Genomic DNA, 16,646 nt, shown 5'->3' with positions numbered 1-16,646 from the left:
AATAAAATAAAATAAAATAAAATAAAATAAAATAAAATAAAATAAAAACACTGTGCTCTCACAGACCCCCTCAGGATGCTGAAGACAAGATACAACTTCCATATCAGCTTCTCGTGCCGCAAAGCTCAAACAACAGCAAGGTTCAATGGTTTGGGGCTCCTACCACTGGGGCCCCAAGGCAAGGACCCAACCCCCTGGCCTTTACCCTGTGAAGCATCCTCTCCATATGATGGACAATCTCTCCTCCCAGGCTGTGGAACCCCTTCAGGGTGTGTGAAACCATTTACCTGCAAGGATCTCAGAGGAGGGTATTCTCTTGATGGGAGAGAAGCCAGACAGCTTCTCCAAATTGCAGGTTGTGGTCAATGACTCTAGCAAGTAGCAAATCACAGTGTAAGGAGCTCAGGGAGGTTGGGGGGTGGGGGGACCAGAGAGCCACGTTCCCTCTGGAGCCATGCAGGTGCAGAGAGAATGGCCTCAGCAGTGGGGGCGTCCCCTTGGAGTTGTGAGATACACCTGCTGAGCACATCTGCGTGACACACGCCAAATGTCAATGCTCCGCCCTCCCCCTTCTTGTTCTCCTGGGTGAGTCAGAATTCCCCTGGGAAACTGGCTCTTTGGCACCCCAGGATACAGGGCTCTACTGCCATCATAAGAGGAAAATGCATTGCCAATTGGAAGTTGATACTCTTCAAATGAGACAGGCATGGCAAAGAGTAGATCTCTTGTTCCCAGCAGAAAGGCTTCTCGCAGAAGCACCGTGTTTCAGCTCTAACTCTTAAGGGAAGGCAAAAACAGACACCTGCCCCACAGTCATCTATAGCAGTGGTCACTTCCCAGGTTAATCTAAAGGGAGAGACAAAGCAGACACTTGAATCACACATCGTAACTCCATTTTATTACAACATCAAGGAAAATAGTTAGTTGCAGGAGCAATGATACCAGAGATAAACAGAGATTAAACCACTCACAGTTGCATTGTCTACACCTTCCTATGAGGGAATAAATATCACGGGTCTCTGTACATGCATTGCAGGACAGGTGTGCATGTGTGTATCGTGTGCAGATGAATTCTCTCTAGGGTGTTGTTCTTTTAATTTCTTGACAGATGATGTTTGAATTCAGTGTCTTCTGGCAGACTAGGAAGGGATCTTCCACTAGGACTGGGACCCAGCCTTTTTCTTCTGGAATTTTCTGAACTGAGACTGAATGGCCACAGCTGCGCGTTCTGTCTCTGGCGCATCCATGTCAATGTCGAATTCTTCTTGAACTTTCTTCTGCCCATCTGTAACAGGAGAAAACACAAAGGTGAAGCCATCACTGAGCTGAGAGCAGGAAGGCAGACAGCCACCAGTCACCACGTGGCGTGCACTCACCATCCCCAGCATAAGACCTGGTTTGCAGAGTAGAGCGTGTACTGACCCCCATCAGAGCCCAGGATTGGCTGTTGTCTGCCTGCCCCAACTCTACACTTGCAAGAGACCGTGAAACTCAAGAACACAGTCCCAACCCCTCAGATACTTTCTGTACGTGATTTTCTGTGTCTCATGGCCACGTATCACATGGTGTTAAAAATATTAGCTGTGCTTTGACTTTTTCCTGATAACTTCATAGAGACAGAATTTAAATAGTGCTACAGATATTGACCCAATGGGGGACTGATATTCACAAGAACTCTGGGTCAAAGTCACTGAGTTTCTGCATATACTTCCATTGCCAATGAGATTGCTGATTGAATAAGGGCTTCTGTTTCTATCATTGTCACCAATGGATGACCCCATTTGACCTTCACAATTTGGTTGATCTTCCACAGGTCTTACATTCTGTTTCAATGAGGGAGACTTAGCAATATGCTTGCTAAACTGGAAGGATTTAACTAATTCACACTGTAACAATTATAGAAAATAAGATATAAGCCAAAGCGAAGTGAAAGCACATACCGGTTGTCCCTTTACACTGGGCACCAGCATCAATTTCTAGTCAAACATAAAAATGAAAAAATAAATAAAATCCTCCAGTTATAAAAGGAAGGCATCGTTACAATTCCTTCAGTCTGGTGAAAGTTAATCATCACAATTGCCAAAGCATCTTTTTTAAGAACATACAGATCCTGGCTGCTCAGGTCATGATCTCAGAGTCCTGGGATCCAGTCCTGGGTGGGGATCCCTGTTCAGCAGTGAGTCTGCTTCTCCCTCTGCCTCTGCCCCTCCCCTTGCTTCTGCACACACACACACACACACACACACACACACACACACACACACACACTTTCTCTCCCAAATAAATAAATAAAATCTTTAAAAAAAATCATACAGGCCCGGGACCCCACTCCAGACTCAGGGCTTCTGGTAGCAACACCGAGTCACATGCATCTGGGGCAGCGCCAGACAGCCCTGCTTTTATAAAAGGCTCTGAGATGATTCCAAGATACGGCCAGAGTTGAGACTCAACTACTTTGTCTACAGATGAAGCACCCAATAAAGCCCTAGAGTTAGCTCAAGGAAGAACTGGGGACAGGACCTACCCCCTAGCACTTGGGTCAAGACCTCACCGCCACCTGGACTTGTACCTGGAGCCCAGCAGTGTGCCCGGCATATGCAGCTCAGGATGGGAATATCTGGGGCATTTGAGGCAGGGACAGAGCTCTACTCCTGACTTTGTCACCAGGCAGCCTGTGTCCATCATTCACTCCCTCAGCAACTTTGGATAATAATGTTCAAGCAGCATCCCTCACAAAGAGGGTGGAGGACATGGGATCATTTCAAGCGAGGCAGGCTTGTTCTCTCCTGCCTGCTCCGTTCTTTTTCTCCTAGATAGAAGATAAATAGATGATGATGATAGATAGATAGATGATAGATAGATAGATAGATAGACAGATAGATAGATTAATAGATAATGGATGGATAGATAAATAGACAGATAGATGATAGATAGATAGATAGATAGATAGATAAATAGATGATGGATAGAGAGATAGATAGGTAGATAGATAATAGATAATGGATGGATAGATAAATAGATGATAGATAGATAGATAGATAGATAGATAGATAGATAGATAGATAGATGATAGACAGATAGATACAGATAAATGATGATAGATACATAGATCAGGATATAAGTATATATGAGTTGCATCTTATTTCAGGTGCATCTGGTTGTGTGACATTCCCTTTGCAGACCCTAAGCAGACTCCTGTTAATTTTCCCAGAGACTAAGCTGGTCACCTAGATCCCTCCAATCACACCTACATCTGGGAGGAGAGGACAGGGGCTTTGCAAGCCTTGCCAGGCTGATGCATCTGTGACCTAAATCAGTAGACCTGTTTTCCTCCATGCCAGACTGGCTGCTGATGCCCATAACAGCACTGAATTTAGAATGCCCCAATGTCCAGGGAATATTTGGGGGACCGTCTTTTTCTAACCCATGAGAGCCCAGATGATAGGACACGGTGGGTTTGCCTGGCACTGCATCAGTGCATTCCCATTTTAACAGCATTGCAGGGAATCTATAAGGAATGGGGCCATTGGGCAGGGCGGGGAGTTCCGTGAGGCTCGCACCAGTACCTTAAACACGTTTCTTTAGCATTATTGCATAAGCCTGGAACAGCACAGTGTCTGGCAAGCCTGAACTGTGACCAGCTGCAGCTCCCGGGCTCCCAGCAATGGACCTTCCATACCAACCACATCGGCCTCAGCACTAGGACTTGTGATAAGATGGTTCAGAGCCCCAAATCCTCTTCCTCCCTGAGGAAACCCTTGCTGTCATTCAAGGGAACACAGAAAACCTCGGTTTTAGATTTAAAACGTGCAACCTGAAGGTTTTGAACAACCTGATTCATCTTTCTCCTTAATAATAATGAAGAAAACAGCAATATTATGTTTTGACAAATGATAAAAGAAGGTGTGGAAAATTATGTACATTTAAGAAACATATAAGATTGTGAGGATGGGTCATAAAAATAAATTTCACAGTCATCTCTGAAACTAATATCTTCAGCTGAAAGTGATTTATACATTCCTCCCACGTTGGAAAAATATTACAATGTTTAAAAAGAAAGCACTAATAATTCAGGAATTGTCACCTTCTGTTTACTTGGCAGAGTCGGGCATTCCCTGGGGAAGGTCTGACACTGTGACTCCTTCCACCGAGATTCACAAAGCAGAGGAGGGGGGCCCCAGAATGTGGTGGAGAAGGGGCAACTATTAGATTTGGTGGCACAGGGTTCACCGCCGATGACACAAGGGCCTGCAGATGACTTGTTGTGGTCCTGAGACTAGGAAAGCAGGGCTCAGAGCATCCCAATCTCAGCAGGAGGAGGCTGGGAGGGGCCACGACAGAGCCTCTGTGGCTCCAGCTGAGAGGCACCATCCACAGATGGCTTAGTGAACAAGATGCAAAACGTGGTCACATTGGAGTGACATAAGGAAGCATCATTTAATGGAGGGTCTGCCACAGGGAATGGTCAGGGCCTGGAGAGAGAGAAAGGCATCCAGGGGTGGGCACCTTCAGATACACAGCTCCTGAGAAATTCCCACTAAGGGTGAGCTCTGGGTGGGCTGCTAAGCCCATCTGTGCCTAGAGCAGTGCCTGCCATTGCCACCTGGCCAGTGAATAAAGGAAAAGCAGCCTCGCATCAAGCAGGCAGTGTCCTCCAACCTTCTCTGGGATAAGGCTGACTCCCTCCTAACTCTCCTGGTCCCAGTGAGGCACCTGGCAGAAGCAGGTAGAGTGATTTGTGGGGGGCGGTGTCCTACCGCTCTGTGACTCTCAGGAAGGTTCATAGCTTCTCTGGGTCTCAGTTTGCTCATCTCGAAAATGGGGAGGTAAAATCGTTTTTAAAAGTCAGTTCCATGTAGCCATCAGTGTTACGTGCAGATCAGGGCCATATTGTAAACGGAACCACTGGCCCAGTGGTACTGAGCAGGATGTGCCAGAGCTGCAAAGCAGGTGGACGAGGGTGTGAGCAGTCACATGGCTCCCCAGCCCCCAGGCCCTGCACTTGCTCAGACTCTCGGATGTTTGGGGCCCACTGCGGAGGGGAAGGGAAGGAATGCTTTCCAGCAGGGACAGCCACACGGCCATCACATGCAATGAGGCGACGGCGCCGAGGGGTCGGGCCCTCCCCAGCTTCTTGGATGGCAGGTGGCGTTTGCTGGGCTTGTGACTTCACGACCTTGTTTAGCAGCACAAGGCCCAGAGGCTACACAGAAAGACAGGTGCAGCCCATGACTCACAGGTCATGTGAATATCAACTCAGCAGTCCCCAGTCACCATCGCTGGGAGGCACTGAAGGGGCCTGAGCCCTCTTCATGAGGGGCAGTAGATCAAAATGAGCAGAGGGAATATGTGTGCTCTTGTCATCTCCAGACCACCCTGTGCTTTCCCAGATGCTTCTGCTCGTCGCTTCAAAAAGATGTGTGCAGGCTTACAGCTGGGCAGGATGGACTCTCTACCTGACATTTGTATCCAGGATCCCAGTAAGCAAAAGGCACAGGGACCCTGTTCCTGGTGATGGCTTTCCACCAGCCTGAGCGAGCAGTATTTCACCTGAGCACTTTGTAACCTGCCCATTATTGCATGGTTGCTATTATTCATAGCTCTCTGAAGTACAGGAGTTTTATCATTTCATATCATATCATTTCATATCATTGTGCATCCCTCTGTGAAGACATTCTGAAGCTGACCAGGAGAAGGGCCAAGACGTTATTCATACCAATTAGCTGGTTATAAAAGCTAGTGATTGCCAACTCCCCTGGAGAATAGGAGGGAACCCAACTTCCTGACCGCGTAGCTCTGGAGCTGTGAGGGGCACCCTCATAACTGCAATGTCTTGTGAGCCCAGGTAGGCGGGAAGCCCCCACAAGCTCCTCGGATTTCACCCAGCTCTAGCAGGCCTGGTCTCAAAGGTACGGGGCAGTCTGAGTCATTACTATCCACTGCATTATCTACCAGCCCTTCCATTTGCCTCCCCTCCAATCTGTGTGTCCACCTCTCTTCTCTCCCCACTTCCACTTCTCCTGCAGAACCAGCTGCACAACAGTCCCAAGCAACGAGACTTTTCTCCCTGGGAAGAAACTTCATCAGACAACCGAGCCCAGCCACTGCACAGCACCATGAGCACTGATGCTCCCCCAGGCTCGGGAGTCTCATGATTCAGTGCTGCCCTGACCTGCTCCCCAGGAAGGAACCCAGGGCTATTCTGTAGATATTTCTTAAGCCAGTTTCCTGATATACTGCCTTTTCCTTGCAAAAACTCAGAGGGGAAGTGGCTCTGCTGTTTTGGATTTTATGATGCCATAAGAGAGATGTTCAGGTAGCCGTTCTTGAAGATGTCATTGTCATAAGAGCAACTCTTCACCGAGCATGAAATAGGTCCTCCCTCATAGAGTTAAGTGGATTTTCTTTTACAGATCATTTGATGGCAAATGTAAAATAGAGAATCATAAATAGAAAAGGAAGGAGCTACTACCAGTTCAAGACAATCCCAGGTAAATATTGCAAGTCTTTGATACTACCATGAAAATCTCTCGTAGGGGAAAATGGTTTGACATGCTAAAATATTGTTTGTGCGCATCTATTCTGATCAACACAGGGCCAGTGCTAGAATAATGGTCATCAAATCAGGGCTACACCCCATCAACAGTTTCTTACTGGGCACCTGTGTCCATCTGCGGAGCTGCCATTACAAAGTACCCCGGACCAGACAGCTTGGATGACAGACATTTGCTCTCTCTCAGTTCTGGAAGCTTCAAGTCCAAGACCACATGTGAGCAGGTTCGGTTTTTCCTGAGACCTCTCTCCCTGGCTTGCCAACAGTCACCTCCTTACTGTGTCCTCACATGGTCTGGTGTCTCTTCCCTTCTTATAAGGACACCTGTCAGACACCATAAAAACCTCGATTTAACTTAGTCACCTCATTAAAGTCCTTACCTCCAAATATAGCCTCCTTCTTAAGGGACTGGGAATCAGGGCTTCAGCATATGAATTTGGGGGGACACAGTTCAACCTATAATAACACCTCACCTAACTTTGGGCTCAATAGGTTTCAAAGTAGCTTTGTATTCTTTCCCTTGTCTGCCTGCTGCATTCTCAAGAGCTGCAGGAAATGCCCACTGTCCCCATTTCACAAAGGCACAGAGACCATAATATGCCTCACCCAAGATCACCTGAGCGAGAGCTGGCCAAGGGCTGATTTGGAAACCCAGTCTTGCTCCAAATCTTGATTTTTTTAATCAGCAGGGTTGCCTTACTTTCAGATCCTTAGAGGCCAAGATGACAGCTTTTCGTATGGACCAGTTAATGTTGCTTAGAGGGAAAGCAAATCTTAAATGGTCCAAGTTAAACACATGATACAGTCAACCAGTTTGCAAAATCTGCTCGTTTACTAGGCAGTCCAGGAGAATTTACACCAAATTTCATCATTCAGCAAATAGTCGAGACTGCCTAGTATGGGTCCATCACTGTTCTAGGGGCTGAGAGAGAGCAAAGAACAAGCCCAAAGCCCCCCTCTGTCGGGAGGAAACAGAAAATAAAAAAGTAAATGCACAAATAAGTTATGGAATTTCATAAATTCCAAAAATAATGTGTGTGTGTGTGTGTGTGTGTATGTGTGCATGTTATGAGGTCAGGTAAGGGCTCTGGGAAGGAGACAGTTCAGGGAGGAGGTTTGTCCCCAAAGCAAGGCTAAGACCCATTTGCCCAGGAAGGAGGGGCAGCAGGGGCCCTCCGCTGCCAAGAAACAACATGTTTTGAAAAATTATTCTCCATCCATGCATCCACATCCTAAGTAGCAGACTTCAAATAATTAGCATAAATTCTTTAGAAATTAACAGACATGTAGTCATCCAGAGCATAACAGAGCTATTCCTGGATCCTGTGACAGCCCAAGATCTGATAAAAAGTTTGAAACTCAGCATCATTCAAAAATACATCATATTAACCCCCATGCTTGACCTAAGGAACTCTTAAATATATTCGTTTCTGAGTTTATGATGATGTAGAGTCACTGCCTAGAGGTACTGGCAGTAAGTCATGAACATAGGGGCTTGCGCGCACACACACACACACACACACACACACACACACACAGTCATTTACATACTTATAACTCTCCATATCTTAAGAGTTATTTTATAGAAACAAATTACCTCCCAAGTCCTAATCCTATAGATCAGAAATTTGTGCATAAGCAGTAAATTGGGATATAATTGTCCTGAGTAGGAGTTTGCCTTGATTAGGAGGCACAGCACAGAGCCTACTATAAAAGGACCTAAATTTTAGCTCACCATGAAGAAATAACAGTCATTTAATTTAAGTATGCCTTGCAAATGGCGTATTATAATACTAAGGTTCTTAGAATGCCCTACCTTCTTTCAGAGTATAATTCTAACTTGGAAAGAATTCACATCTGTCCATTGTGTTGCCATTGATATACTTAAGCTAATTGATAGAGGGCAATGTGGGCTCCTGGGGCCTCTTAGCTGGCTCTCAGCCCTCACCCGCACCGGGGCCCCCTATTGGTAAAGGACAGCCAGTGTGGCTTCCTGCATACGGACCCAAACCCAGGCCCTGGAGGCAGGGAGAGCAAAAAGACCAGCAAGAAAAGCAAGCAAAGATTGGAATTTTCATCCCTTAAGCCTCAAATTGAATCAAAATATACCCAGAGAACAAGGCACCTAGTGTTAGGGAAGAGGTCACGTCCTCCCCCGCAAAAAAATAATAAAGATAAATTTGGATACCAAGTTCCAAAAAATGCTGGCATCAAGCATCCACCTTATGAAAGACCGATAAAAAAACAATAACTGCACCTTCTTTATAAAGCTGGGGGAAAACCCAGTCGGTCATGAGTTAGAACATTTCCCCGCGGCTGGGCAGGTGCGTGGAATTCCTGCATGCCGGCACCACCCGAGCCCTGAGCTCCAAGCCTTTTCTCGTTACTGCCCACGGGTTCGGGATTTATTGAATGGGGGCTGCTGGTGCAGAGAATTGCAATTTTCCAGGTCTTGGCTAAGCGGCGGCGATTAATGAGCAAGGTCAGGCATTAGCGGCAGCAGGCGCGGGGGCTGTCTGCATCTACTGTGTTCTCATACCAGGTAAACACACATTTCCCGCTTCTAACTTTCCACACACCAAGTTAGCACCTTTTTGATTCTTACAGCTTTTTCGAAGAGAGAGAAATTCTCTGTTGTCCTAAAAGAGTCATTCTGAAATCCACAGCCTCCATTGTTCAAAACGCGCTGTTGTTAATGCAAAGCCTAATTTGGTCCGCTGAAAGCCTCGGCTTACTTCCAGCTCCTAAGTCCCCGGCTTCCACTATGCCGCTGTTCTGGCCCCTACCTACGTGCACCTTGCTTATGTAGAAAGACTACCGAGCTGGGCCATTTAGGTAATCAAATGGGTGTACATAGGTGCTGCTGAGATAGAATTTTCTCCCAAATTCATTAAGCCAAGGAAGAGAACAAGAAGATAGAAATATTATTGAAATAACTATTTTTCCTATTGGAAAGGCAAAATGGTTCCTAGTTGTATTGGTCTGCGATGGCTGTGTAACAAAGTACCACCAGTGGGGCGCTTAAATCACAGAAATGTATTTGCTCACAGTCTGGAGGCTGGAAGTCTGAGATCAAGGGGAAGGCAGACTTTGTTCCTCTGAGGCCCCTCTCCTGGGAGGGTAGACACTGTCTTCTCCCTGTGCCCTCCCATGCTCGTCCATCTGTGCACATCTGGGTTCTGATCTCTTATTATAAGAACACCAGTTGTCTTGGATTAGAACCCATGTTAAAGACCTCATTTGACCTTAATCACTTCTTTAAAGACCCTGTCTTCCCATACAGTCCCATTCTGAAGTACTAGGGGTTAGGGCATATGAATGTTGGGAGGGACAGACACAATTCAGCACATAGCACTAGCCATAATGCCTACATTTTCTAGAAAAAATAAATAAAGACAGGCAGATGAAGCATGAAGAAAAAACTACACTAGGGAAAGCTCAAATTCAAGTTCCAACTGATTGAGTGTGGTCAGATTTGCCTTTCCGGGGTTCAAATGCTCCCCTGTGTTTGAAATGGAGATGATCATGAATTGAGACTCATTTGCTTCTGAAGATCTTTAGAGGGACAAGGAGAGATTGTGCACCAGCCTGCTCTGTCATGTACAAAGAGCAATTACAAATGCATTGCTACTCAAGATGGTGGCTTGCAGACTGGCTCACCCAATACCCTCTCCTTCCACTGGTTCACTCCACCACACAAGCTGACCTGCTGGAGGAAATCCATTCCCAGATGTCCCAGAAGGAGGATTCTGCCATCCAGGCTTAGGGCCAGCCAGGAAGGTGCAATGTGGTGGTATCTGAGAAGGCAGAAGTGAGCACTGGGGGTGGCCAGCAAACACAGAAAGACCCCACCTCTGGCAAGCACAGAGGCAGAGGCATTGGATTTCTGTGGGGCAGCCGCGGGGACATTGGCTGGTCCATGCCTGGTGCCACGAACCAGGCAGCAGCAGCAGCAGCAGCAGCAGCAGCAGGGATTCTGCTAGAACGACCTGTGTGTGGTTGGGTGTTTCTGGCTGCAGTGTTCCCGGCAGTGCACGGTCCAGACTGGGGTCTCTGCCTCTCGAAAATTCTGTAAGATGCTGATACCCTGTAATAACCCCCTTCTACTGAATCTAGCAAGAGTGGATTCTGTTGTCTGTGCCACCACCTGCCGCAGGCATACCTAGTTTATATGGGGGCAGGGGAAGGACAGGGGTGTTATGTAAAGAAAGCAGGTCATCCCCCATGTGTTTAGGGATCAGAGAGCAGGCTTTCATTTTATTTGCATAGAAAATTCTTCAGTACTTACTGGAGAATAGCTTGAATCAAAGTAGATAAAGGAGAACCCTTTCAGAGGTAAGGATAACATACCAAATGTTTCTTTCCCTCTTCTAAGCACATGCAAAGAATGAAAATTCCTTCCCAGGAATCAGCAGCTAACTTCCCTTCCTTCACATGCTGACAAAGAAAAACGACTTCGGGCTGATTGGGAGGATGGACAACAAAGGAGTCATCCGTCACCTTAGACCAGCCCTCCACGCAAGACAGCCAGATACATCAGTGCTTGAGAAACTCCATGAGCAGAAATGGATTATGGCCAAATCTGCTCCTTGCATCCATTTATCCCCCTTTCCTTAGTTATAAACCCAGAACTAGGTTTTCAGCCTCCTTGCTGTTGGGTGTGGCCACACAACTAGGTTCTGGCCAGTATGGTATGAGTGGGAAAAAAGAAATCCCTTTAAAAGAAAGCTGACACTCTGTCCTTTATTCTTATTCCTACCTGCTTTCTGCTGACCAGAAGGCAGATGCAATGGCTAGCGCTCAAGCAGCCATTTTGGGCCATAAATTAAGAGTCTTATGCTTGGATGGCAAAAAAGAATACAAATGCTTGAGGCTCCTCATAACTATCCTAACTGCCCCTAAACTTCCTACCTTTTCTATGAGAAAGAAATAACTTTGTTGTTTAAGCTGTTGTTATTTTAGGATTTCAGCTTCTTGTGATAAACCTCATCTACTTACACATACATTATAATAAGCATATAAGTCATTTGAATTCATTTCAGGCTAATAACAAATTCAAATATATTATCACTGTACAATATATGGTTATTTTTTCCTCCCTTTTAACTATACGTTTTTTTTTCCTTCTGCTATGTATATTTGTCCAATTTCTGATATGGCTGGCCATTTCTTTATAGCACTTAGTACTTCTAAAACCTTGGGAGGTTTTTTGCAGAAATATTTCCCATATATTCAGTAACCTTTGCCAAGCATTACTTCTGGGCTTTCCTACTGAGGCTTCTGCCTCCATAGCCTTCCCCTTCTGGCTTTTGAAAGTATGTAGCTTGAAATGCTTGAAATACATGAAAGGAATGCAAGTTTTCCTTAATCAGGGTGTAGCATCCTCCCTTCATTCTGCTCCGGGACCATTTTTTTTTTCTTCTTTCAGAGCTTTGGAATATTAGCTGTTTTCCCTTTCTCTTATATTACCTGGTTTTACTATTTCAGAAGGGTGAAATCTTCTCAGACTCCTTTGTCCCTAGCTGCTAACCTTCAAAATTTCAAAGGATTAAACTCTGAGGATTTCAGCATCATGGAGAATTTTATAAAGTTCTCCAGTTTTAAAATGAAAGAAAATGCAGTCATAATGACAGGCCATCTTCAAGAAGCCTCCGAGGAACACTAGCTCAGCTCATTAATATAGAAACTGGAGGGTCTTCCCTCCCCTCACCCATCATTCCAGAGAAGTTGTCTTTAGAGGGAAAGGAGGAACTAAGGCAATTGGACTGTTTTCCAGACTTGGTGAGGAAGGAAGAGAAAGGCTCATAAGTCTACAGACGAGAGGAGCCCCATACTGTGGTGAAGCAGCAGCGTGGATAGAAAAAGCATTACACATGCACCAGCAAGGGACCAACGCTGGGTTCAGACATTGGACTGTGGACCTTTTCTTTCCTCTTCCTGGACCCCCACGGCAGCTGAGCAGAGAGGCTGCGCTATCTCACTGGACACATTCCCACCCTGGCTCTCAGCCCTGTGTCTCTAATTCTGGCAGACAGAGGTGTTTTCCTGTGTGGATTTTCAGGAATTACAAGCTTCCTTAGATGCACAGGACTATTGTGCAGATGCGTCCATTGTGTATACAGAATTTGACTTTGGGGGCAACGCTCTGGGTGACACCTGGAAAGGGACTCTGTGAAGCGAAGCCAGAGGCAGGTGCATGCCAAGTCCAGCTGCAGTTGGGCTGATGAACACTGCTACTGCTTCAAATCTCAAACTTGAGGCTGTCACCAACCTTGATTCCCCATCCGGTCACGCGTCAGATGCCTCCATTCACTCTCCACACCTCTCATTCACAGCAAGAAAGAGAGAAGCAGAAGTAGACAAGACTGCTCATGTCCCCGACTTCCCGTATTTTAAATACCCTTCAAATGTCCCGAACATGACCACGCGTTCCGTGCCAGAATATCCTAAGGACAGGGATGGCTTTGCACAGAGGTGTGAGCCTCTGTTGTAAATGTGTGAACAAAGATGTGCATTGGTTCCAGGAACTGTCGGTTGTGGGTTTAAATTCCACGCAGCCTGGTGTCCTGACCCCACCAGCCTCTGCTTCCACATTCCTTTGCCTATGCTTGATGTATCAAGCATCATTTATCATGTATCATCATGTATCAATGTATCATTTCTACGCGCTTTTTTAAAAAGACACTATCTTAAGAGTTCATGGCCAAGTACTTGCTGCTTTGTTGGAAAGAGCTTCTTAGAGGGGCACCATTTTAAGCTTTGGATTTGTTATTCTACTTACCAGAAAGATGGGTTCACATATTTGGGTTTTTTTTTTTAAGATTTTACTTATTTATTTGACAGAGAGAGAGAGACAGCCAGAGAGGGAACACAAGCAGGGGGAGTGGGAGAGGGAGAAGCAGGCTTCCTGGCTCAGCAGGAAGCCCAATGTGGGGCTCCATCCCAGGACCCTGGGACCATGATCTGAGCCAAAGGCAGATGCCCAATGACTGGGTTCACATATTTGTAAAAAGAGAATAAAATCAAATGCCCAGGACAGAATGAGATTATGTGGTTTCTGAACTTGGCAGGTGAACCACATCTGGTACCCAGACCCAGAAGGACTAGCCAACAGTAGAGTTGGGGTTTTAGTTTAAAGCATTATTTGATAATAATGTTCCAACAACAAATCTCAAGACGAAATAGACTAAGAAGTGCTTTCCCAGGTAATGGTGAAGTTCTGAGTCTCCAGACATCTCTCCTACTGGTTTAGGTGGGCCAGCGCCTGGGAAAAAATCAGATGTGAACCATGCTTGGTCTGACGAGCCATCACCACTGTTTAAGCAAGGACTTTTATGTAGTGCTGTGATAGGGGAGCCATCAACCCCCCACACACACACACAGAAGTCCTTACAGACCAAAAATAAAACCAAGTATTTTTATCGCAAGAATTCCAAAAACAGAGAAATTTCCAGTGTCAGGCAACATCATCCAAACTTATTCAGTTTCTAAATAGCTTTTTGTTTTTCAAAAAAAATCATTTTTCAAAGGACAAGCATTGAAATAACATCCCTTGAAGCATTCTGATGATCAACAGAGGTAATAGAAGCATTTCCGTCTAGATCAAAAATGTAAGCAGTGATAAAATATCCGTTTTGGGTTGCAGTAGCTCAAAGGAACATTAATAGAGGCTGATATCAAGAATCTGATACGGAAAACCAATTTAGGTAGGACGTTCGGGGAAAATGTCTAACATTGGTCTGTTAGAGAATGGAAGTGCTCCCCGGAGCTAAGGCATCCGACCTTTCACTAAAGTCATTTTAAGCTGAACTGAGGAAATACACACCAGGGATATATTTTGCCAGCTGTGGATGGCTAGGGTGACCTAAAAGTCTACTTCCATGCCAGATATGTAACTGGCAAGATGTTACGGTTTTGTTCAACTTGGAGATGTGTGAACAGAATAAGACTGCTCATTTTATCTACAGGTAGCTCACCGTGTATTTTAAGACACGATTCTAACCTTCTACCAACTAATCTGGCTCATTTCCAAATGATAGTTCAAATCCTCCACTCATTGCCATAATTTAGAGTGCTGATGGGCTGGGTTTATAGAAAATGCAAAGCGAGACATTTTTCAAAAAGTGGCTGTAACTCAATATTCCATTGCCAGGGTCTAGAGGGGCACTTGTTGGCAGCCCCACACACGATTCCAGTAGCGCATGGCACCAGGGGCATTGCCCAAACCCACAAGTGAAATGATTACAAAGTTTCAAAAGAAAATTGGCATACTTTCTGGCTGCAAAATTGCAGGAACAATTTAATTTCAGGGATAGCAGGAGGGTTGACAGCAGCCTCTTTATGTGCGCAGGTGTGCACATTTCAGCGGTAGGAGGCTGCCCCCTTCTTTTGTGTTCCTGTGATGAGTGGACCACTGTTGTCTACACCTGTCCACACCAGGAGTCCAGCCACTGGTCAGGCAGCCTTTCGCACACCCAAAAGCATACCAAGGAAAGTCCAAGGAAATGAGCCCTCTGTCCGTGTTCTGCAGGCAGCAATGTGGGAATGCAGTCCATCCAAATGAAAGAACAAATTTTCCCATTTTGTTGAAATAGTTATATTTGTTATCACAGCCGTTGGCAATCCTATTCAGATTCTGCCCATTGTACTTTCTTTCCCCTCCACTGCCTCTGCCGAGAAATAGCATCGTATTTCTTCTTCGGACTCACAGGCAATATTCCCTCAATCTGTGCAGAACATAAAATCCAAAGAAGTCAAACATCCTCTAGTGTCCCAGAAGGCGACAGCCACAGGATCCTAAAGCATCAAAATTCGGCAAGAGCCCAAACACAGCACTGCCCCACAGCGAGGAATGGGGCCCAAGAGATGTGAAACTATTCGCCACAGGTGAACCACCAGCCAATGACCAAGCCACAAATGGCAGGGACAAAAAACAGAATCTCCTCTTCACCCACCCCTTGGTAAGCAAACGGAGAGGCAGATGTGGTTTTCTTGCCAAACCATACAGCCAGCCGAGGAGGTCCAGTGGTACTGCAATCAGGGCAACAGCCGAAAAGCAAAGAAAAACCTAAAAGCAACTGGCTAAAATGTCAAAATACTGCAGAGGTGGGTGGTAGCATGGTGCCAGCTAATTCATGGATGAACCCAGCAAAAAGTCGATGCTAAACATTTCTCTATCTTCTTCTGAAACTCCTATGAAATAATTATTGAGTGCCACTACCTGGGAGGAACATTTAGAGAACCTTCTGTAGGCAGAAAATGCATTATAATCTACAACACACATTCTCATGGGCTGTTTCTGATGACCTAGCCCATTTGCAAAGCACACTATAAAAACGCTTGCTTTATGGACTGGTGGGAAATTGAATCTTGGTGAGTGCACATCAATTCAAACTGCCAAAGGGTTTATGTTTGCATTGAAACTCTGAAACTCTGAAATCTAAGAAAGGTCAGAGGCAAGAAGACTCATAGTCTCCATTGTGATTAGCACAATGAGTGATTCTGTGCTGTGGGTTATGAGTTCTACCATGCTCAAAGGTCGATTCTGTTGCACTCAGGTCTGTGAGCTATTTATGATAGGAAGATCTAACGTGGAAATTACTTGGCTCTCATCAGCATCTAGCCAGGACAGCTGCTCTCTGACATCCAAGGACACTTTGCTTTCTAAATGAATGCTGGAGCACAGTTCAATTTTCCAATTATCTTCAGGGTCTGGGATGGTGGAATGGTAGAAAGAGAAGAAGGCATTTTAGAAGTATTGAAGAAGCCCCTTGCCAAGCACAAAAATGGCAGCAAGCTTCCATTTCGCACAATCGTAAATTACTGGAAGGAGTATTCTCATAAATGTGAAGGAGGCTTTGTCTCTGTCTTCCCATTTCCTACCCCCACCCCACACCCATCTGTATCTATGGAATCAATACATCTTTTAGCCGATCATTGGTCTGTTAGAGAATCAATTCCAGATCCCAACAGGAAAACGGAAAGTGGCTCCTGGCACAGGAGTTCTCTGGCAAGAACTCCGAGGAATTCCAGATTAAGAGCATCCTCTAGTCAGTTTTCGGGGGGAGGGAGGTAACTTTCAAGGGAAATATAA

General features: G+C 45.6%; 1 protein-coding gene across 1 annotated transcript in view; it reads right to left on the bottom strand.

Moving 5' to 3' along the window:
* Positions 1-880: 880 nt before the first annotated feature.
* Positions 881-16,646, bottom strand: part of PCP4 (Purkinje cell protein 4) — a 52,627-nt gene continuing 36,861 nt past the window's right edge. The window contains exon 3 of the mRNA XM_025863543.2: positions 881-1,285. Coding sequence (XP_025719328.1) covers positions 1,158-1,285 — 128 coding nt within the window. The 3' untranslated portion in view covers positions 881-1,157. The remainder of the gene's footprint in view (positions 1,286-16,646) is intronic.

Source organism: Callorhinus ursinus, unplaced genomic scaffold (assembly GCF_003265705.2).
Source record: "Callorhinus ursinus isolate GAN/ISIS: 27379988/994484 unplaced genomic scaffold, GSC_fseal_2.0 scaffold75, whole genome shotgun sequence".
Classification (NCBI taxonomy): Eukaryota; Metazoa; Chordata; class Mammalia; order Carnivora; family Otariidae; genus Callorhinus; species Callorhinus ursinus.
The sequence above is the reverse complement of the archived record's forward strand: the minus strand, read 5'-3'. Positions and strand labels throughout refer to the sequence as shown.